The sequence below is a fragment of the Pelodiscus sinensis genome, chromosome 3 (genome assembly GCF_049634645.1).
Source record: "Pelodiscus sinensis isolate JC-2024 chromosome 3, ASM4963464v1, whole genome shotgun sequence".
NCBI lineage: Eukaryota > Metazoa > Chordata > Testudines > Trionychidae > Pelodiscus > Pelodiscus sinensis.
The window spans coordinates 131,517,779-131,541,186 of NC_134713.1; the positions used below are offsets into that span (position 1 = coordinate 131,517,779).

At 42.2% G+C, this 23,408-nt stretch overlaps 1 protein-coding gene across 14 annotated transcripts in view; it reads right to left on the reverse strand.

The window, feature by feature from the left end:
- CEP170 (centrosomal protein 170) overlaps positions 1-23,408 on the reverse strand; it is a 176,662-nt gene that overhangs the window by 115,920 nt on the left and 37,334 nt on the right. For all 14 annotated transcript variants that reach the window (XM_075924848.1, XM_075924849.1, XM_075924846.1 and 11 more), the window contains exon 3: positions 538-627. In XM_075924848.1, the coding sequence (XP_075780963.1) occupies positions 538-627 (90 nt within the window). The remainder of the gene's footprint in view (positions 1-537; positions 628-23,408) is intronic.

Consider the following 23,408-nt stretch of genomic DNA (forward strand, 5'->3'; position numbering starts at 1 on the left):
AAGAAAAGGGATTCTGATGCATGGAAATATTAACATGGCTAAACACTGTTTCCTACAGTAAGTATACATGCCGCAACACTAAAATTGTAGAGACTGGGATGCCACCTATTAGTATGCTTAAACATTCACCTATTCAACAAAATTGTCGCTTTAGTATTTCTGAAATGCTACAGGCGTACTTTTAGTATTTATATTAACATAGTGCCTAAAATCCCTAGTCTCAGAGTAGGACCTCACTGAGATAAGTGCTGTACAAATACAATTATTTACACCATGTTCATTTTTATTCATCTGAATGTCTTCTACTTCAACTTTAATTTAACACAATCACGCTCTTGTACTACTGCAACATGTGACGTTGTCCCTTTTAAATGTTCCATAGTAGCAGGGAAAAACATTTTCTTTAGCTGTTCTCCCTATTTTCTAATTTGCATTACAAAAACATCATGATTATTTGTTAATTATTTGTTTGTTTTCAAAGAAAAAAAAGATACATTCTATATGACTGAGGACATAATCTTGGATTTGTTAACTTACCCCATTTAGGCTGCCCAAATCCTTCACCAAGTGTTCATCTGTAGAGGCATCATAGTTAACTACAGCATGCTGCTTGTCCACACTACGTGACTAAAACATTAAAAAGATTTAAATTAATGGAAGGGGATAATATGAAAGCTATAGATTAAGAGAAAGAGCTACAATTTTTTTCTAACTAACAAGTTATGTATGTTCTATTTACGAGCTCTGACTAAGTTTATCTAAGGTAACCGAGTGTATTTGTGTGATTTATTTTCTCAAAGTCTGTATACCAGATTTCACTGTATCATGATCCGGAGTCATATTTTCCAAAATTCTGTCAAACGTAGTCTTAATAGTTTAGATTTAAAACATTTCTGAGCACTTAAAAACCCTTAATGAAATGTAAAACTATCACATTATTCAGCTGGGCTAGAAGTATATTCTGTTGTACCAGGCTTTCACTAAGGATTGCTAGGAGAGCATGGATAAATTATGTGAAAAGAAGGACTAAAATCCTTATATTTGTGCCAAATACACGTGCCAAATACACATGAACTTAAACCTTCAGAACCAAAGGGCTAGAATACTAACTTATTACATCATCTTCAACAATACACTATGAAAATATTACTTTGCAAAGAAGTTTAATAAATGTGTTCAAGACCAGCAAACCATCTTCTCCCGTACCATTTAGTATACTAGAAAACCAATTTTAAGGTGATTCTTCCAGGAGGAGAGTGTATAGTTTAATTGTCTGAAAAACAAATTATTGTCCCAAATATTTTGTACACTAAAATTGATGGATGGTTTGTTAAATTAAGTTGCATCTGCCTTCCTAAAAGATGTTTGCTAACGATCATTTGGTGTACTTACAGAACTTCAATTTTGAAACTAACAAGGAAACCTCATAAATGCTAATAAATGGCATTTGTGTCCACTGTTGCAAGAGAATACACATACATTTCATTTAGCCATACACCTGCCTCCCATAGTGCAGAATGTGAGATATCATTCACTGAACAAAACAACATGATGTATTTAGGAGAGCATTGAGGCAGGTGAGTAAATAATTTTTTTTTTGAGTTAAGCAGCATTGCAAAGAAACAGAAGGAATAAGTCATTTTTAATTTCCAGCTTCTGATTGGAAAGATTAGCATAACTAGATGGGTAAGTATTGGTCCTGAGAATGTTTGTTGGCTGAAAAATATTCAAATATCATTTTCTGTACTTCAGTTTATATTGTTCACGGCTATGAGGCAATATATATTTCCCCCAGACTGCTGTTTCTGCATTAGTACTAATATCTATAAAAAAATATCAAAATTTGAAACAAGTATTTTTAGTTGTATATTATAAATATATGTAGGAAAATATATTTCTATAATTAGCAAACATGTAAAATTTTTAAAAAGCAGGACACTTGACCAATGTTCCCTCTAACATTTTCTATCCTTGGGCGAGTTAAATTTTCTTTTGGGCGGGTTGAATTTTCTTATGTGCACCACCAATACAAATAACACACACACAAATATATATAAACATAAAACACACACATATACCATGTATACATATATTTTAAGCAGTCCATATGGGTGGAATAAAATGTATTAAAAACAAGACACCTGTATCTAGTGTTGTACCAAATAAAAGCAAGCAGGATCTTATGAGGGGGATAAGGCAAAAAGCCACATTTATTGTAAAGATAATAATAAAAAATAAAGAAAAGATAGAAGCAAACAACGTTGTTTAACTACTTATTCCTAACACTACTTAACCCTTATAGACTTGTGTATATATATATATAACCATTCATTCATACATCCATTTATTCAAGTTCTGTGTATAGTTACCAGCCTGGAAGTTGCTTGTGACAGAATACTGGCCAGGTACTCTGTACACAAGTGATGGTAGCGGGGAGCGAAGTCCTGATCAGATGCGCATCTGAAGCTCCTGGTGGGCTGGCAGCAGAACCTTGGACTCTGGTTCCATAGTTTTTTAGTCCAGTTCTTATAGGAATTTCTTCCTATGCCAGTCTACGGAAATTGCTGCATCATGCTGATGTCTCCAGGGTGGCTGCCAGGTGCTCGTTAGTGTTCTCCACTTGACACCTTTTGGTTGCACTGGCACCTGACGCCTTCTTCAGCCCTTTGTTGCTGTAATCTCAGGCTGGCACCTCTCAGAACCATTCACTCATCATCCAAGCACACTCTCATACATTCATACAGTATTTTGTATAATAATAAAAGTTGTAGTTACAGAAAGTTTCTGGGTGGTATTGCTTAAAACATTCTCTGAGTGCTGAATAAAGTTACACTGTTTTAAAGAGAACAGGCCTCAATTAAGTAACAATGCCCTTAGTCAATTACAGGGCTTGGCTCCCATAGCAGAGTTAGTGGCTTGACAATGCATTGTTACAATGTATCTCTGCAATGTCAATTTCAAGCAGCCCCTTGCACAAGCTTGAGCATGCCCTGGAGCACAGAGGGGAAGGCGGGGCTGTTTCTGGCTACATAGGATTATATTCTTAACAGTTCTAAGTTACATGACCTAATACATTATATTCTAAAGGGGCAATAATAATTATAAATCTAAACATTTAACAATCTTAACAAATAATAATAATAATAATAATAATAAGAATCCTAATAAGTTTAAACACTTTAAGTTGTGGGGAACAAATTATGGGGAGTCACTTCCATTTGGGGGAATCACATTTTTAATACATTAATATGTTATCCCTACACTAGTTGCTGTGAGATATCCTTAGTGACTACAAAGGTGCTGTATAAAGGTAGGGAATTAGCCTTCTTTCACTGGAGGAAGAATAGAAAACCCGGAACAAATTAACACATAGCTTCAGGGTTTGTAGACATTTACATGTTTCAAAGAGCTTGCAAATATGGTTTCATCCTTCAAAACAGCTAGCATCACACTTAATACTTCTGACTTAGAAAAGCCAGAACTCTACCGGAGAGCAAAGATCTGGCCTTAATGCAATACAATTTACCATGTATTAATTAGTAACACAGGATTTAAAAAAAAAAAAACCAAAAAAAACAACAACAAAAAACCACACAACAACAACAAAAAACACATTAAGTTCAGAGTTTAGATTTCTGCAACACTCCAAAAAGTTCTGTTAAAAGAATTAAACAACAAATAGTACTGCAGTATCTTAGAACTATTCACTGTTTTTAAAATATTTTTTTCAGATACACACTAACTTGGCTACCCATTTGAAACTCTTAAGAGCCTTTTCTTTCTTAAACTATTAACACCTATATGTAAACTTCATTTGAAATGTAATCATACAAATGTCCTAACACACACACCCATATACACACCAGGCTGTCCCTCTCCACTCCTCCCCTACAAACCAGCCTAACAGAGGACTGCAGTTTGTCAAATACCCCAAACTGCCCCTTGCCTCCACCTCACTGCATAGATGTCAGCACTCAATCATTCCCTCCTCCCCTGTCCCCTTTACCAACCCCTTCCCAGCCCAGGGGGACTGAAGAGTGTGCTGGCTTTCTGGATCTCTCTCTTTCTCTCAGTCTCTCTCCTCTGGCAGAGGGGACTTTCCCCCAAGCCAATTAATTACTCCATCCCTCCCTCCCAGCCACCCATTCCCTACTTACTGCCACTGACTGATTGTCCTCCTTTTCAAGCACAAGACAGGAAGCATTTAGCTGCTAATTATGCCCAGTCCCCGCTGATCAGCTGACCTCCCTGCCTGCATGGGGAGCTTTGAAAAGCCCTCCGGACCGGGCTCAGAACTTAGCTGTGTGGCCGCTTGGCCATGCAGCTTAGAGGGAACTTTGCACTTGACTATGTTTTTACTATTATATATGTGACTTGCACCTGTTACTTTGAATTGTGTAAGATAAGTTCTCAGATTTTGAGACATATTTAGATGTTGGAAACTCTACTTGTTCTTAATACATTAATGTCTTACAAAAAACAGAGACCCCCCCCAATTGACAACCAAAAAACTTGACTCATGGCTATGGTATAAACAAAGTTATTGAGCTTTTCTCATTTTACAGCCTTCCATTATTGATCTCTTCCAAGCCATTCATTGTGCCACAATCATTTACAAGTAGATCCCGCTGAAAATAAAAGTCATATGAAAGTCTTATGAAAGCAGTGCTGTTGTAGCCATCTTGGTGTTTCTTTAAAATTTGGAAATTTACATTCTTTGGGCATGTCTAGACTACATCCCACTTTTGAAAGAGGGATGTAAATTAGACAGATTGAAATTGCAAATGAAGCTGGGATTTGAATTTCCCATGCTTCATTTGCATAATGGCGGCTGCGTGTTCTTTCGAAAAAGGGCTTTTCGAAAGCGAAACCGCTGTCTAGACGTGGTTCTTTCAGAAAAAAACAACTCTTTTTCTAAAGATTCTGTAGTCCTCATTTTTTGGAAAAGGTTTTATCTCCCCCAAAAGAACTGCATCAAGACAGCAGTTTCACTTTCGAAAAGCCCTTTTTTGAAAGAATGTGCGGCTGCTATTATGCCAATGAAGCGCAGGAAATTCAAATCCCGGCCTCATTTGCAATTTCAATCTGTCTAATCTACATCCTTCTTTCAAAAGAGGGATGTAGTCTAGACATGCTCTTTGACTCTTGTGATATTCTATTTACTTGTGCAGTGCACGCAGAGCAATTGCATGTGCTTGGTACAGACTTATAAAATTAGGCTTTTCAGACTTTGGTAATCCTAGAGTGTGAAATCATTATGCAACTGACTTGACATCTATGGCCTTTGAACTTGAGTGTACTGTAGTTTTATATCATTACCAATTACTATCCATCACACCAGATAGCTAAACATTACAATAGGCAGTTGCACAAAACATACAACAAGGTTAGACAAGTTGCTGGTTGCCTTCATGTTCCAATTTTAAATCTCCAATATATTTTCATATTTCTTCTGACTCAAAAGAGATAAGCATTTATGAATTCCAGGCCAGAGTTAATCATGAACAGGTTTTGTTATTATTTAAGAATTGACCTTCAACAGATTTCTTCAGAGGCAGAGATTCTTAAATTAAGGATTCTTCAAAGACTTCTTTCTCAGATAACTCTATGGTATTTCCTGAATGTAAAGAAGAGTGTAGAATTTCTCTTTCTGTCAAATTAAACTGATCTTTAAATTAAGAGCTTTTTAAAACAAAAAAACCACAATGTATTCTACTTTAAGGTCTAGATTACTCATCATGTTTACCTCACAATGGCTTCTACCACCTTGCACAAAATGTTAGAATTAAAACCAGATTCACAAAAAGAAACAGTCACTTATAAATCTGTTGCTAAAGTTTCTTGTAGAGTGAAAGAAGAAATTTCACACTACATACTGATACAGTATATGTTAAGTACTATTCCTTTCCTAGATTGCTTCTAGGAATCACAATTAAAAAATCTACTGAAGTATGAAGAAAAAGGGAGGAACAATCAAGGGAGACCACAGAATTTTTATTAAATCCAACAGACTTAGCATGACACCACTGGTAAAGATTACACAGTTAAGGAGAGGCAAGCTTCCCACTCCTCCAATTCTGTCATTTTTTTCTATGCCAACTTTTGACTGGAGTAACTAATTTTTCAAAATCAGCATACTTAATATCGGGTATGAGAAGAATTTGTGAGAAAGTTGGAAAGTGTACGGTTAAAGATATTATTTATCAAAAATGGATTTTTTAAATAAAATTAAACTGCACTTCTATAAAAGAATCTCAGTGTCTGAATATTTTAGCACATATCTTCTCTGCTTTGATAGAACTAACATTTCTCTCAATCAGTGCCACTAGAACTGTAAGGTCTGCAATCTCTTTGCCACATTGGCAACCATAATGTCTTGATCCATCTCTCACTTCTTTATAGGTATACTATTTTCTTTGCTACTATTGATTTTAAGGCATCTAAATGCTGCCTGGATTCTACATTGGCATTTTCCCTCTGGCATTACCTGTGGTCTACAATTTAAACTTGCGGGTCTATCATCTTTCTCTTCTCTAGGGGACTTTAATGGTAGCACTCACTTCTGAATGAGTAGAACAAATTAGTAGAGCTCTGCATATCCATGGATAAAGGATATCTGTGGACCATTCTGACAGACAGTGGAGCAGATACCTGCACAGACTTTCCCCCCAGTGCGCCCAGGGAAGGGGGTACAACAAATTCCTAAATCTCTGCAGGAAGAGCAGAGTGCCAGCCCTGCCAATCCCCCCACCCCCATCTAGTGAGCACTTGACCTGTGGGAGTCCTGAGTCCAGCTTGAGGACAGGTGCTGCCAACCCCACACAATGTTCTGTGCTTCCAGCTAGTGTAGCTGGAAGTGGGCATAGGGGAGGCAATGCATTTCTGGGAGAGGAGTAATACAGCCAACTACCCTGCTTCAACTGGGGAGAGCCTGGCTCTGTTGGTCTTAGGCTGAAGCTGATGCTAATGCTGCAGGGGCAGCACCCTGGGCACTGGTCTGTTCCTGGGCAGCAGGGCCCCTTTTTCCTTGAAGATTGGAGTGAGCAGGGATCCAATGCTGTGCCCCTCTGTGATATGACAAAAGCTGCTGCAGCTAGGTGCCATCACTGATGAATCCCTGACAGCAGCAGCATATGATGCAAACCTATTCCCTACCCCTACTGCCTCAGACTGCCTCTGTGTTGTCCTTTACCCCCAATCTCTGCTCTCATGCAGTATGCCTCTTCCCCGCAAGACCCTGCCCATTCTCACTCATTCATGCTCTCATCCCTACTCCCCTGCAGATGGCTCGCTGTGCAGATGCAGATGAAAGTAAAATCCAGCTAGTGGACCAGATGATGAGTTGAGCCTGGTGGATGTGGATCCACATATTTATATCCATACAGAGCTCTACAAATTAGGATCAGGGTAATGTTATATTACATGTTGTACAAATCTATAGAGAAAATAGAATCAGAATAATAGAATACGAAAACTGGGAGAGACCTCAAGAGATAAATCCAATCCCCTGCCCTCACAGCAGGACTAAGCACCACCTAAATCATCCTTGATAGTACCCTCCCAAAAGAATTCATACATTTACAACAGTGGTTCTCAATCTATTTACCATTATGGGCTGCTTAGGTAGCTCTCTATATATTACATGGGTGCCACTGAAGATGTTACATGGGCCACAGCTGTGTGCTGACTGGGCCACTGGTTGAGAACCATGGATCTATAGGCTCTTGGAAAGAAAAAAAAAATCTAGTTCAACACAGATTAGTCTTAAAAACAGACATATTTCTTAGGGGGAGAGGTGTGGTGGGGACTATGCCATTTGAAAATGACTTGTATAGTAATTTCAGGAGTTTATCCAGGACCTTAAATTTACAATACCGTAATTAAAATAGAACACAAATCTTAAGAAGATTCATAGACACCTAAGTAGCCATATGCAGATATGGAAATAAGGGTAATAAATGTCAGTAGTAAACGCTGATGAGAAGTCAACCCATACTCAAATTACAGCTGCTAGAAATGGATGCCTCATCCTTAGACTGCAAACTGCACTGGAAAGCATCTGATAGGAGCCTGGAATGTGCTCCTCTTGAGAGCATAACAAATGACATTTCCTGTTCTCTTCTGTAGTGAGCAGATCAATTGTCAAGGTGCCCAAAGCTGTGAAGATGACTCGGAGGACACTTGTTTTCAGGCACCATTTGTGATTTAGGAAAAATACCTGCTGAGATCGTTCAGAAAATGATTCTAAACACAAGCAAGTGGATGACTATCAGAGTAATGGTCTCCTCAGGGCACTACTATCACTGACTGACTCTAGGTAGAGAAACTTTGTGTTTCTTTTTGTTTGTTCACATAACACATCGTGGTGGTATTGTCATGTACCTGACATTGTTGAGGCTGTAAATATCAAGGATAAGACTCTCTCAAATTCAAAGAAGGGGTACCAAGAAGTACAGGGAATAAAAGCCATGACCCCAGTGTTCTGGTAAAGCCTGCTTCCCAAAGCCATCAGAGAGCAGACCTGGCTCATGGAACATTATATTGAGAGAGGGGTACCTGAGGATGGATGGGGAAGGTGGTGAAGAAATGTGGAGAGGAACTGGATGGCATAATCCAATCTGATGGTGGTTAGGAGCCAGCTGACAGTAGTGACTGAGCTCCAAGCATCGTGAAAGCAGGCCAACATCTCCCAAAGATGGAGAGATGAGGAGAAAGGAGCAACAACTGGACTGAGAAATCAAAATGAGCGCCCGCAAGGAGACAAGGAAAGGCACATAAACTGCTTGAACCCTAAGCCCAACTGCTTTTTCCTATGGAATCTATCAATTCTTCGGAGGTAGTCCCATGGCCTTGGAGGAAATGGCTAGCCAAATGCACTTGTAGATGATACTGTTGCTGGCCACCATAGTGGCTCCTTTGCACTGCCAGAGTGTACTCCTCCAAGGGCCACAGAAGTCCTTGAAGAAATGAGGTGTCTTATGAGTTTTGTCTGAAAACACTGTTTGGCCACTGAAGGGAAAATTCACAACGATTTGCTGTACATTAGGGGCATCATCCTAACTCAGCCAGGCTTATTGGGTAGTTGAGTCGACTTTAATTATTGCTCTTGTTCTCTAAAGTACTAGTAACTTTGTATCAGAATAGGCTGTTTCCCTTGGCAATGCCCTCACTGGGATTTAAATATTGTGTTGGGGAGCAACAGAGTCCCAGTGAGGCCAATGTTAAGAATGTTGCACAATATACAGATCTATAGTGGGTTTGAATTCACTTACATGGTATTTCCTGCTCATCATATTGAGAATTAGCTCAATTTTCTATGGGGTGCGCTTCCCTATGGTCTGGTGTCTTACCTGTCTGCTGTCTCAACCATCTGGCCCTGTGTTGCTCTCTGGACTATGGCGTCCTCTTCAGGACACTGCCCTCTGGCAGTGCCCACCACAGGGTTCTCCACCCTTCCAGAGATAGCAGCTGACTGCAACCCAAAGTCACCATAGTGGCCAGCTGCAGTCCATAGTGTCCACAGCCCAATGTGGCAACGTGCAGTGCAAAAGTGGGGGGACACCCAGGCTTGCCTGCTAGTCTGGGCCCTGACCCAGAGACCATCTGTTAGCCTTATTCTGCCCTCCTTCACTCCCTTGGGCTACTTCCCATAGCCCTTGCACCCACTCAACCCTTGTATCAAGGCCTGTAGTCTGGCAGTAGTTAGCCAGGGCTCTCACTGCCCTGCTACCATGCCCAGGACTGCTTATGTGGCCCTGCTTCTTGGAAAGCCTGTTCATCCTTCTTTCTGGTCAGAGCAACAGAGCCCTGCAGCCTTTTATAGGCTGCTCTTTTATATCCCTCGACAGGATACTGCCATCTCATGAAGTTCGAGGAAAGGCTACAGCCACAAGGTGCAACCATCACTTTTCTACAGGTATTACTAGTTAAATGTCTCTGGTTCCAGCAGACTCAGCACACACAGTCATGGCAGTAGAATACACAGCTGCATCTTCTCAAAGAACAACTTGCTTTATCTTCTCCACCTTCCAGAGGCAAACAGTCAGTTTTGCAATTCAGTACTATAATGGTTTGCAGTGGCAGTTAAGTCAAACTGCCAGGCATACCAGTGAGCACAAATGTATTTTGTGACATATTGTACTTTGCACTCTTCAGGTCCCCAGCTGGCATTACACTCTTATTTCTTCTCCCCAATCTGTTCATCATGGGCAGAGGGTGAACCCTTCCCTTTCGAGTGGCTAACCCACCAGCCCCAGCCCCAGCCCCAGCCCCTGCCTGAGCTCTAAGTATTGCCCCACACCTGAAGGAGCTCTGAGTTGCCAGCTGATCAAGTATCAGTCCCAGCTGGCTTCAGGGAACAGAGGGAGCAAGGACAGGCTCTTAGGGAAGAAGTAGGGCCTGCATTAGGGGAGACTTTGCCTCCCCAAGTCTATAATACATATCATCCACACTGTTCATTAAGAACTACACGGAAGAAGAAACCAGGTACAATGAATGTTCTCTCTATTTTTCCCATTCATGTGAAGAATTAATTTTGTTAGGTGCACTGAGGCATGTGAGGGTATGCACCACCAATATGAACACATGCTGCCAGGTTGGGGCATTCTGCTTACTAGTGGAGTAGGGATGCTAACTATCGGTTAACTGAATAGTCGATTAACCTCATGAATTCTTATTGGTTCCTCAACTATTCTACAGTCCCTGGGGGTGGGCCTGGCACCAATGCGCTCTGGCCTCACTCCCGAGGAGCCTCCTACCACTCGGTGCAGCTGCCTCTGTATCATAGGCAATAGCACAAGATGCCAAGCTGGAGGGGTCTGCAAGGGGAGCCAGTTTAAAAACCAGCTTCCCTCACAGACTGGCTGGCCGCTAGGTGGACCTTAATAGATGAGGAAGAAAGATGCTGGAGCCTAAGGTCCAACAGGTAATCCAGGATCAAGGGGACTGGTGCCCACCTTGGGTATACCCCCTTCTGAGAAGCCCAACAGCAAAACCGCTTCCACTTAGCGAGATACATAGTTCTAGTGGAAGATTTTCTGCTACCCAGAAGGACTTCTTGGACTCGTTCAGAGCACTGGAGCTCCTCTGCTGTTAACCATGGAGCTTCCATGCTGTCAAGTAGAGGGACCGTAGGTCTGGGTGGTGAATCCTGCCCGAGTCCTGGGATATCAGGCCCGGGACTAGTTGGAGAGTTACAGGCTTCTCGCATGAGAGGTCGAGGAGGGTCAAAAACCAATGCTGTCTGGGCCACGCTGGGGCAATTAGAATTAATGATGCCCTGAACTCCCACACTTTCATCAGGACCCTATGGACTAGTGGGAAGGCATACAGCAGGCCTTCTGGCCAGCAAAGGAGGAGAGTGTCTCTTAGGGACCCCCATCCCTGTCCCATGAGGAAGCAGTAGTGGGGTTACTTCGTGTTCTGCCCTGTGGCGAACAGATCCAGATGGGGAAACCCCCACACACGGAAGACGGACTGAGCAATGTCCCAACGCAGGGATCTCTAGTGGCTCGCAAACAATCTGCTCAATCTGTCCGCTAGGAGGTTCTGTAAGCCTGGAAGATATGAGGCCATTGGGTGAATATCCACCCTGATGCAGAGTTCCCATAGGCTGATCGCTTCTGAGCACAGGAGAGGTAAACGAGCCCCGCTCTACTTGTTTATATAGGCCACTGCAGTTGTGTTGTCAGACAGGATGAGGACAGTCTTGCCCCTCAGGTGGGGAAGGAAAACCGCATAAGCCAGTCGGACTGCCCTGTGTTCCCCGAGGTTGATATGCAGGGAGGTTTCACCGGGGGGAAAGGGGGGAGAACCACATACCTTGAGTGTGCAGCTCTCCTAGGTGGGCTCCCCAACCTGTGTCCGACATATCTGTGACCAGTCAGATGGACGGGACTGGACGGGAGAATGGGACCCCTGCACAGACTTCCGCTCGATGGGTCCATCACTCCAGTGCAAGGATGACAGGGGCGGGGACAGTTAACACAGTGTCCCAGGAGTGGACAGCCAGGTTGTGGACTTGCAATAGCCACATCTGAAGTGGGAGCATGCGCAGTCTGGTGTGTTGTACTACATAAGTGCAGAAGGCCATGAGGCTCAGTAGACCCATGCAAGCCCGGGCGGTGGTCACTGGAAAGTTCTGGAGCGACCTGACTGCAGCATGAGAAAGCAGGAGCTGGGAAGAGAGGCTCTCTGAGACTGGGAATCCAGGGTTGCACCCACGAATTCTATTGTCTCGGTAAGAGTTAAGATGGATTTGTCCAGGTTTAAAAGACGACCCAGTTCTTGAAAAAGTTCGCAGACTATGGCGATATGGTCTCTCACCTGGGTTTCTGACTGTCCTCGGAGGAGCCAATCATTCAAATAAGGGAACACTTGGACTCGTTCCACTGCCCCCAAGTTGAGAAGGTGGCAAGCCTCCTCCTGAAACAGAGGCTCATGAGAGGGGTCCCTGAAAAGGGACAGGGTAGGGAGTTGGGAAGGAGGGGGTAAGTGGAAAGGGATTACATAACCAATTTCCACTATCTCCAGAACCCATCGATTCGATGTAACAGAGCGCCAGGCCTAGAGGAAACGGGATAAACGGTCCCCAAAGGGTAACGGGGAGACTGGTAAGGAGCCCTCGGGGGTCCCGTCAAAACCCGTTGGGGCCCGGGTGGGCTTACTGGAGGACCCCTCATTAGAATCCGGGGCTGGGCGAGGGCGGTGCCTATAGTTCCTGACATTATTACCCTTGCCCTTACGTTGGGTAAAGTTGGGACGTGGGCCCTGTGGAGGAAGTCTAGGAACGTTCCTGTTGGTGGAAGGCATGTTTAAGCCCAAGGACTTTAACATTGCTTTCATGTCCTTCAGTCCATGCAGCTGTGGTCAGTTTGCTCGGAGAAGAGTGATGTGCCTTTGAAAGGGAGGTCCTGTAAGATGTTTTGGACTTCCGATGGCACTCTAGAGCCCTGGAGCCATGAATTGAGACACAGCACCACTCCGGTGGCCATGATTCGTGAAGCCGCATCAGCCACATCGAGTGCTGCTTGTAATGACGTTCGGGAAATTACTTTCCCCTCTTCTTGAAGGGCCTTATACTCCGCAAAGGAGTCTCTGGGGAGCAAGTCCATAAACTTGTCCATTGATGCCCAGGTGTTGTAGGCGTATCTGGATAGAAGGACTTGTTGGTTGGCAACAAGGATTAAATAAAGACTGTGAATGGCTAGCTAACTACAAAAGCAGCGTCTCCTCTCTTGTTATTCACACCTCCAAATCAGCTACTAGAAGTGGGCCTCATCCTCCCTGATTGGATCCACCTCGTCATCTCTAGCCTGATTCTGGCCTGCATATTTATACCTGCCTCTGGAAATTTCCACTACCTGCATCTGACGAAGTGGGTCTTCGCCCACGAAAGCTTATGCTCCAACACTTCGGTTAGTCTATAAGGTGTCACAGGACTCCTCGCCGCTTTTGCAGATTCAGACTAAGATGGCTACCCCTCTGATACAAATCTTGCATGTGACTAATGTGTGATTCTCCCAGGCACTTCAAACATGATGAGTGTGGATCGCCACACCATACAGACCTGTTGCACTTCTTGCAGGGCTTAAAGCCTTGTGGGCCGGGCATGCCCTGCTGTGGACACACAGAAAAGAAAACTACAAATGAAAGTCTTTAACTAAATTAACAGGTACTTAACAGATGATTGCTAATGAAGGAGAAGAACAGTGAAGAGAACGACTTGAAGATGAGCTGAGGGTTGTTACAATGACCATCACCATGGTAAGAATGAGCTGAGTGGGTAAGGGGGCCAGTAGGGGTATATATTGGTCAATATACCAGCACCACTCTAGAGGGCTCCCTGCTGGCCCTAAGGGTACTGCTGAAGGAAAGTGATAGAAATGTAGCCGTGTTAGTCTGGGGTAGTTGAAGCAAAATGCAGGACAATGTAGCACTTTAAAGACTAACAAGATGGTTTATTAGGTGATGAACCATCTTGTTAGTCTTTAAAGTGCTACATTGTCCTGCATTTTGCTGAAGGAAAAGTCTCCGACGGCACGTGCACGCAGCACGCACACACCTATATTGGAATGCACATGAGCAATCATTCAAAGAACAAATTGTTTTTACTCCTGTGCTATTACCGTGATGTAAGAACGCAAGCCTTGTGAGAATACTAAATAGAACATGTCTCAAACCATGTGTGCCTTGCCTTCTGCTTGCTTGCACTGCAAAGTAAATGCATTTAAGATTAAATTTGTGTCATACTGGAATGTATTGAAAAATCCTTATTAAAAGTTGAAAATTACTCTTAGGAGACATGAAAGCTTTGGCACATAGAACACACAATGCTATGGCAGTGAAAAGCCCCAACTCTCATACCACCCAGCATTTAAACCTGAACTCACAACATTTACCCATTGAAAAAGCCCAACATTTACCTCCAAATTGTGCATCAGATTTGCAACCTCATGTGAGATATAATAAAAAAATACACCATATGCCAATGATAGCAGAAGCCAGGGACGATGAAATACCAACTGTCTTGGTGGCACAACAAATTATAGCAATAAACAACCACTATCTCCCAACAGTTTTAAAAACTCCATTTGAGCAGCTGGAGACAAACAATTATATTTCAGACACAAAATTCAATTCATTCATTATGGTGGTTCTGCATATAGAAAGCCAAATATATTACATAGTGGCTAGAGACAGACAATGGTAAATTATTAATGTTTTACTTCAACATATATACCAATACAAATTATTTGAAGGATTTTTGAAGACTATAGTGGACTTTCTGAAGGCATAGAATAGGAAAAAAATAGCAATTACAAGAAATTATGCAACTTAAGGTATAGATCTCTTGAGAACGAACAGGTAGACTGACACTTGGGATGGTAACAATAAGGTAACACAATACCACAACCTACTGAAACAAAAAAGGAGTGTGTGACAGAAGCCCATGGTGATTTACTGTCAGCAACTCCTGCCAGGCCCGACATACTTTCTGCATCTAACATATTGTTGTCCATCTTTATTTCTTGTACTTGGCATCACTGAATCGATGTCTCTATGTTAATAAAAATAATTTTCTTTAACTAAACCAACCCAGTTCTGTGTCTGAAATGAAGTTACTGTTAACTTTATTTAATGTGGCTAGCAGCTGGGTATTGTCTCTCTGAAGGGTCATATGAACCTTATTCTCTCTGTGAATGTTTCAGTAGAGGACTAGTGCAGATAGTTTTGGGGAAAATTCTGGACTGGAAGTGTTCTGGGTCACTTGACTAGTTGTCTCCTCTAGTGTTGGTTACCAGAGTGTGGTTGTGCTGTAACAACCAGGCTGCTGTAGTCAAAGTTGCTACCTAATATACAGCAATAGAACATTTTAAGGCACCCCGGGTTACTGGACAAGTAGTGACACAATCTCTTACTGGTCTACTCTATGCTATACCTCAGAACACCACAGGGAGTCTGAAAGTTGAGGAACCCTTCAGAAACTGAAAGTGGACGACACTAGATTTTTCATTTCTTCAAGATATCACAAATGTTGTCCTCCTGTACTTCAGCATGAAAGTAATTATATTTAGAAATGGGGGGGGGGGGGAGAGGAGCATGGGCTGTAATAGCAGAGATAAAGGAGAAATAAGGCAGAAATGGGGAGGGAGCAAAATCAAAACAGTATCTTGTCTGTACACAAACGCAAGGCGTGTGGGATATAAGAAGGAAAAAACTGAAATGCTAGTAAATAAACAACTACGGCATAGTTGGTATCAGAGACCTGGTGGGATAGTACAAATAACTGAAATATTGGTATGGAAGAGTACAGCTTGCTCAGGAAGGATAGGCAGGGGGAAAAAGGAGTTATTGCTTTATATTAGAAATGTTTAGCCTTCATGGTTACACAGAGCTTCTCTGTATCAGAAGGTGGCTCCCCCTCAAGTTTACCAAAATAAATGCATTTTACCATCCCTACTTAGTATCTTAAAAATGTATATACTTGGACTGAGGCTGAGATGGACTGAGGCTGAGATGGACATAAGGAGATAGAGATTCTCAACAAGTCTGAGTATTCTCAACAAGTCTGAGTATAATTAAAAGGGGTAAAAAAACCAAGGTTCATATCATAGTAGGAGTCTATTACAGACTGCCTAAATAGGAAGAAAGGGAGGAGGCTGCTTTTTTAAACAATTAACAAAATCATCCAAAGCACAAGACTTAGTGGTGATGGGGGAACTTCAACTATCCAGACATTAGTTAGGAAAATAATGAAGCTGGGCACAGATTATCCACTGTTTTAGAGACAATTTTTATTTTAGAAAGTGAAGAAAGCTATTGGAGGGAGTTTGTTCTAGATTTGATTTAAACAAATAGGGAGAAACTCATTCAGAATTTGAAAGTGGAAGGCAGCTTGTGTGAAAGTGATCATGAAATGAGTTCATGATTCTAAGGCCAGGCAGAGAGAGAAGGAAAAGGAAGGAGGGGGAAAGGAAAAGAATAGTCAGCTAGAGTGTCCATGCTAGATGAAGCTGATAGAGAAGGTACTAAGTGTTCCTAAGTACCCATTGTTTGTTTGTTTTTATGTCATTAGGATGTGGAATGCAGCGAGCCATCCACCCAATGTCTTTGTTCATAACCTCTGTTGAAGGAATCAAACCTGTAAATGAAGTTGAGCTCTGAGGCCTCCCATTTTCAAAACAAAAATGTGTCTGAGAGGAAGAACAATTTAAACTTCTTTTACTTGAAATGAGTGAGTTTATACATTCTTAATTAATTGATTAGTGGATACTCATTGTATAAACAGAATACACTTTGATGTGGAATAATATTTCAATTCAGGTTACTACAGTATTATCAGATGCTCTAATGCAGTGCAAATTATAGTGCGTGCAAAATAGGGATGTTAAGAAACATGTAATTTATTAATTGTGTAGTTGATAAAATGTAGTGTCAAATACACGATTAATCAATAAGGGTTAGCACTGCATCCACTCAGTCCCAGCTCATGCCAGGTCCCAGCAACTACCCTCGATGTGGCTCAGCACTAGAAGACCTTTAAAAAGGCAGCATGCGGAGAGGCTTGCTCAGTGCCAACTCGCACCAGGTCCCAGCAATTACCCCCACCGCGGCTCTGCATTAGAAGCCCTTTAAGAGCCGGTGTGCAGGCAGGCTAGTTCAGACTAGGGATGAAAGTGACTAGGTGAGTAGTCCAGTCACTACTAGACCAGTTGTTTCTCCCCCAGCATCTTCCCCATGGGTGGGGGGGGGGGGGGGAGATCAGGTGAGGCAGAGGTGCAGTGGGGACCAGGCATGAGCCAGGAATCAGCTGTCCCAGCTTGTGCCCGGTCCCAGACTCTGCGCATCTGCTTTATAAAATGTAGTAACAGTCACCAAGCTCATTTACAACAGTTGATTCCCAGCTTGTGACCGGACCTCGGCTGTGCCTTTGCCTTTTAAATGTAATAAGAGCCTGGTGGCTCTTACTACATTTAAAAGGCAGAGCCGCAGCAGGGTTAGCTCCTTGGGACTACGCAAGCTGGGACTAAGCAAACCCTGCTGTGGTTCTCCAGTTTAAACGTAGCAGGAGCCTGGAAGCAGCATCCTCCATTTCTATGACATACTCTACTCTCAGCAGAACTCTACTCTCAGCAGAACTGACTTTGAATTCCACACACATGAATAGTCTGAATCCACTGCATCCCACTTCCTTAAACAAATTTGACTTTTCATCTTTAATTGGATCCCCACATTCAATATTTATGTAACTGCTGATCTGATCTTCATGGAGAACTGCTGTGTCCTCGCTTTTGTTACTTACAAGGTTCCCATTATTCAGATTAAAGATAAGGACTAGTCAGTCGACTAGTTGATTTCCCTCCCCCCCCCCACCCTCACTGCCTCTATCAGATAGAGGCAGCAAAGGGGAGGGGGGAGAGGATGGAGCAGCTGATCCTGGTTCTGAGGAAATGCTGCGTGGAACCCGCTGTCAGCTGGGGAATCCCCAGGTTCCACTGAAATGTGGTATTTCAAATTGGCAGCGCAGCATGGAACCTAGGGTCAGCGAGGGACTCAGAGTCCCTCACTGACCCTGGGCTCCAGGAGGGTGCTTCTGCTTTGAAATGCACAAGAGCCCGCTGGGGACTCTTGTACATTTCAAAGCTGACCTGCATGCAGCCCAGAGTCAGTGGGACTTCCCACTGGCTCCAGGCTGCACACAGAGTTCCGCATTCATCCTCCAGCTGGGGCTCTTGTACATTTCAAAGGAGAAATGCGGAAGTGCCTATCAACTAGTTAATGGAAATTCCACTGACTACTCAACTAGTCAATTAACTGCTAGTTAACAACCTTAATTCAGATCTCATTTTCTTTTTCAGTGTTGCTCCTTTCATTCTCCTTCTCCTAGCCATTCTCTCTCTCTGAGTATTTGATGACTGTCTTTAATGGTAATTTCTCTTCTACTGATTTCTTCACTCCTGTTACTGCAGTCCTGTGAGTATTCAAATCCCAGTTTTTAACACTCCAGCTTGCAGTTTCCTAATGCATAAAGCTGTTTCTCCTCTGATAAATTTCTTGGGCTTCCACAATTGTAAAGATTGTATGATAAGAGATTACTAGCACAGAAAATATGGAATGAAAATAGCCCATTACAGCTTATAGTTATTTCCACTCCAACTCATCTGAAGAAGTGGGTTTTGCCCACAAAACTCATGATACTGTATACAGGCAGTACCCGGGTTACGTACAAGATAGGGACTGTAGGTTTGTTCTTAAGTTGAATCTGTATGTAAGTCGGAACTGGCGTCCAGATTCAGCCACTGCTGAAACTGACCGCCAGTTCTGACTTACATACAGATTCAACTTAAGAACCCCAAGCTTCCCCAAGTCAGCTGCTGCTGAAACTGATCAGCGTTGATTCCAGGAAGCCTGGGGCAGAGCAACTCTGCCTCGGGCTTCCTGTAGTCAGCGCTGGTCAGTTTCAGCAGCGGCTGACTTGGGGACGCCTGAGGCAGAGCAGCTGGGGTGCTGCTGGGTTGCTCCAGTAGCACCGCTCCTCGGCGCTACTGGACCAACCCAGCAGCACCCCAGCTGCTCTGCCCCAGGCGTCCTGATTCAGCCACTGCTGAAACTGACCAGCAGCGGCTGAATCAGGACCTGGGGCAGAGCAGCTGGGGTGCTGCCAGGTTGGTCCAGTAGTGCCCAGAGCGGCGCTGCAGGACCAATCGGCAGCGCCCCAGCTGCTCTGCTCCAGGGTCCAAAACAAAAGCCTGGTCTGCTGGGGGGGGCACACTAGCCGCGCCCCACTTCCAGCAGACCAGGGACATGGGGAGCAGAGCCGCAGCGGCAGCGGGGTGCCGTGCCTCTGAGGCTTTGCTCTGGCAAAGTCTCAGAGGCGCGGGACCCCCCCGTGGCTGCAGCTTCAGTCCTGGTGCCTGTGGTCTGCTGGGGACGGTCCCCAGCAGACCACAGGCACCTGGACTGAAGCGGCAGCAGCGGGCGGGTTCCCGCACTTCTGAGGCTTTGCTCTGGCAAAGCCTCAGAAGCGCGGGAACATGCCTGGTGCCCCTGGTCTGCTGGAGACGGTCTCCAGCAGACCAGGGGCACCAGAGCGGCTTACGAACGGGGCTCTCTCGCCCCGGAGCTCACAGGTAGCAATCCGCTACCTCGACCTCCGGGGCGAGAAAGCCCCGTTCGTAAGTACGGATCCGACATAAGTCGGGGACTGCCTGTATATTTTTGTTAGTTTATAAAGGTACCACAGGACTACTCATTGTTTTTAACATTACAGACTAACACAACAATCCCTTTGAGTCCATTACAATATGGTACAATCAACCTTTTCGGAGAAATAATTACTTTTCTGAACATGAAAAACCACTTTAGAAAACAAGCTTGTAAATATTTTCAGTGTCCCATGGTAACACTAAGATTAACACATGCTTAGAGAGGCCTACAGAACTACAGGGTATAATATTACATAACAGTTAATATCAGTAGGTAGATTTCTAAACAAATGGCAACATTGAAAGTTTTATAAAATTGAAGCTGTGAAAAAGGTAGAACTCATATTTTAAGAAGTGCATTTTAAAAAAAAAGCTGGCAAGTCAGTGTGCTCTCTTTTCGCACAAAATCTCAATTTTCCTACATGCTAGACTGTACAAGATACTGTAAAACATGTTAACTGTCTCCACAGTTCCTGAAGAAACAACAACAACACATCCAGCTATTCTGACAATGTTAATATTCAGCAAGGAAGGTTGCAATCCAATGCTTTTGGATTTCACACTTATCATTTTAGCCTTGCACACTGCTTTTTAAATGTGATTCTTAAACTTGCTATGAAAGAGAGTTCCAAGAGCAGTGTGTCAGCATACTTGAGAGCACAACATACTAATGAATTAGTACAAATCTGATGAATTCTGAAGCAGAACTGTGTGAATCACTTTTCTGCAACAGATATAGTTCATGTCACATGACAAAAAGCAAAAAAAGAAAAACTGACATACAAACCCAAAAGCAGTAATAGTACAGAAATTGGCATCCATACATAAGTTACAGATGGGCAATAAGGTAAAGCAATGATAATATTGCCAAAAGAGGGAGAGTGAAAGGAAAAGAGTGCTTTGAGCTACCATTACAAGTTTCTCTCAGTGTAACAAGACTTGGTCATTAAAGTAACCTGTCTGCCAATAAATACAACAGGTTATTATTTTTAAAAGAAAAATGTGTAAGAGCCCCCTCCCCCCAATCTCAACTTTAAGAGATGGAACTGTTAGAAATGGAACTCTTTTATTCTTAACATTTTCCCAAGTTTGCTTATATTTCCAATCCCAGGTCAAAAAGCACCGCTACAGTATTAGACCACTGTGATTCCTGATGCAAAAATTAAAGATTTTTTTTTTATTTCAAGCAATACATTCAAATCTTAAAGATTACAATTTTTCTGATCAATTGTAAAGTCTTTCCTCCTCCCTCTCTTCAGACGTTTTTAATATTAATAATTTAAAAAGGCAATTTTGCAATAGAAAAAAGACACCACTCTAGAAAACCCTAGCGTCTAAAGTCATTCAACCACAAGTTAGGATGAACAGCATCAATACAAATTAGGGATGTGACCGTGTAGTCGAGAACATGGTAAACCCATCAGCCACCAGCAGTAACAAGGGAGGACTGCATGTAACAGAGAGTGTTAACCAACAAGCCCAGGCTACAAAGTCACATCCCTAGTTTGTATTGATGCGCCTCATACAGAGGCAGCAGCATGGAGGGGTGGGGGTTGGAAAGAGGTCAGGCAGGAGCTGATATACACAGGGAGCCAGTTTTTAAGCTGGCTTCCCAGTGTGCTGGCTTCAGCAGAGCTGCCTGCCTTTCTCCCTCTCATGCTGCCTCCTCCCACAGGGTCAGTAGTGCAGAGGTGGGGAGCTGGGAGCTGGTGCCACCACTTCTGATACACAGGCTCCCCTTGAGCAACAGCTCCCACCTGCTCCACGTGTAAATGTGTATTTGCTAACATTTTTACGTTTATACAAATAAACGCACTTTAACATCCCTAATGCAAACGGCCTGGTGTTGCTTTACTAAGGTGCTTATATGTCATTTAGGGTAGAGGTTTGTTTTATTTTTGAAGCTTTTCAACCAAGAAAAGGAATGGCTCCATCCAGGCACTTCACAAAAGTATTCTAAATAGCCAGTAAATGACTTTATTACTACCCAAATTTGAACTAGTGACCTCTAAACAAAAGATTTTCAACCAACCCATCATTAATTTCCCAATTTATAGTCTGGAAGCAGCAACAGCTAACAGAGACTGATCTTTTTAAGGAAAAAGAAATTAAAAAACCAGTTCTGTACTGAATATTACTTGCAACAAACAACCATACTCTTGGCAGTATTTTAACTAACATGCACAGTTCAGAAATTTGTGCAGAACTTAGATTACAATTGTACTGAACACACTATAAGCCAACAAAATTTCACTGAAAAGATGAAGCAACTCAAACATACAAGCAACATATTTCTAGTTTCTTTAAACAAATAAAAAAGAACACAAAACAATGTTTTACAGACAATCATTATTACTCCTTTTCCTCATTAACTACAAAATTAAAAAGTTAATGAAATATTTACTATTCTGTGATCAAAAGTACAGACTATCAAACTTCAGATTTAAGGAAATTATTTTACAGCTTTAATTTGTAAAACAGAGAGTTGTGCAAATCCTTCTAACATAAAAGACTTATGAAACAGACAAAAATTGTCAAAATGTTCATGAAATTGAGGGAGTGGGAAAGAAAGGCAAGGTGTAAACAACAGGAGAACAGTACTGTTCTTTTGTATTTGAAAGCATAATGGAATTCTCTTCCAATCAACTCTATGAACCAGTGACTGACTGAAACCAAAAAAACCCATGAATTATTCAGAGGATTTTGCACAGATACTTCACATAATAAGGCTATGGTGTCTAATTACTGGTATATGAGTTCAACTAGCAAAATATAAGAATTTATGTACCTTAAATATAATCTTTTGCTACAAAGTACATTGGCTAAAAATGGTTTTTTGGAACGAAACCTTAGACAGATCTATCATCAAGATAATTTATAAGCAGACACTCAAAATGAACATTGAATAGTTAGTTATACCAACTGTGTGTCACATGTGCTGTACATAGAGATGGATAGAGATACCTAGCAACAATAGAAAGCATACATAACAAGGAAAGTCAGCTCTAGAAGATAGACTGAAATAATCAGTGACCAAAAGGTTATATGGTTCTCATGCTGAAAAGTCTCGAAAACTTCAGCATCTTACAGGAGTGAGCTCTACCTCTCCTACTCCTATTAGTTCTAAAACATTAACATTTCTCCCCTCTTGTGTAGTCCCAAGCAAAACTTTGGAAGTTAGAAATTAAATTAACTTCTGTTACGCAATTAACTAAAATAGTTAGTGTAACTTACTTGCTATTATTCATAGCGATAAAATGATCAAATGAAAAAGCACAAACACAGATGGATTTTAGTATAAAGTTACTAGAAATAAAATACTGGTCTCATTCCAGCAAGCTACAACTCCATATTTGACTTTGTTGGTATGATACATGGCAGAAAATGAACATGGAACACTGCTCACGATGAGAGACAAAACACAAACCAATTAACAACAGGTGCATACAGCACACAATTATCTGAAGGCCTGTGATACTTCTAATAACCTTTAAGTCCACTTTTTGGAACAAAATATTGATATGCAACAAGTGAAATATCTCCCTTGCTTAAATACATTTTTCAGGAGACTTAAGAAAAATGATGTGCAAGCAGAAATTTTACAATATACACAAAAACAACATTTACAATAGAAAGTTTTCAAGTGCCTTGACAAACGTATAAGCTAGCATGGGATACTGTGAGTGAAAGAATTATTTGACA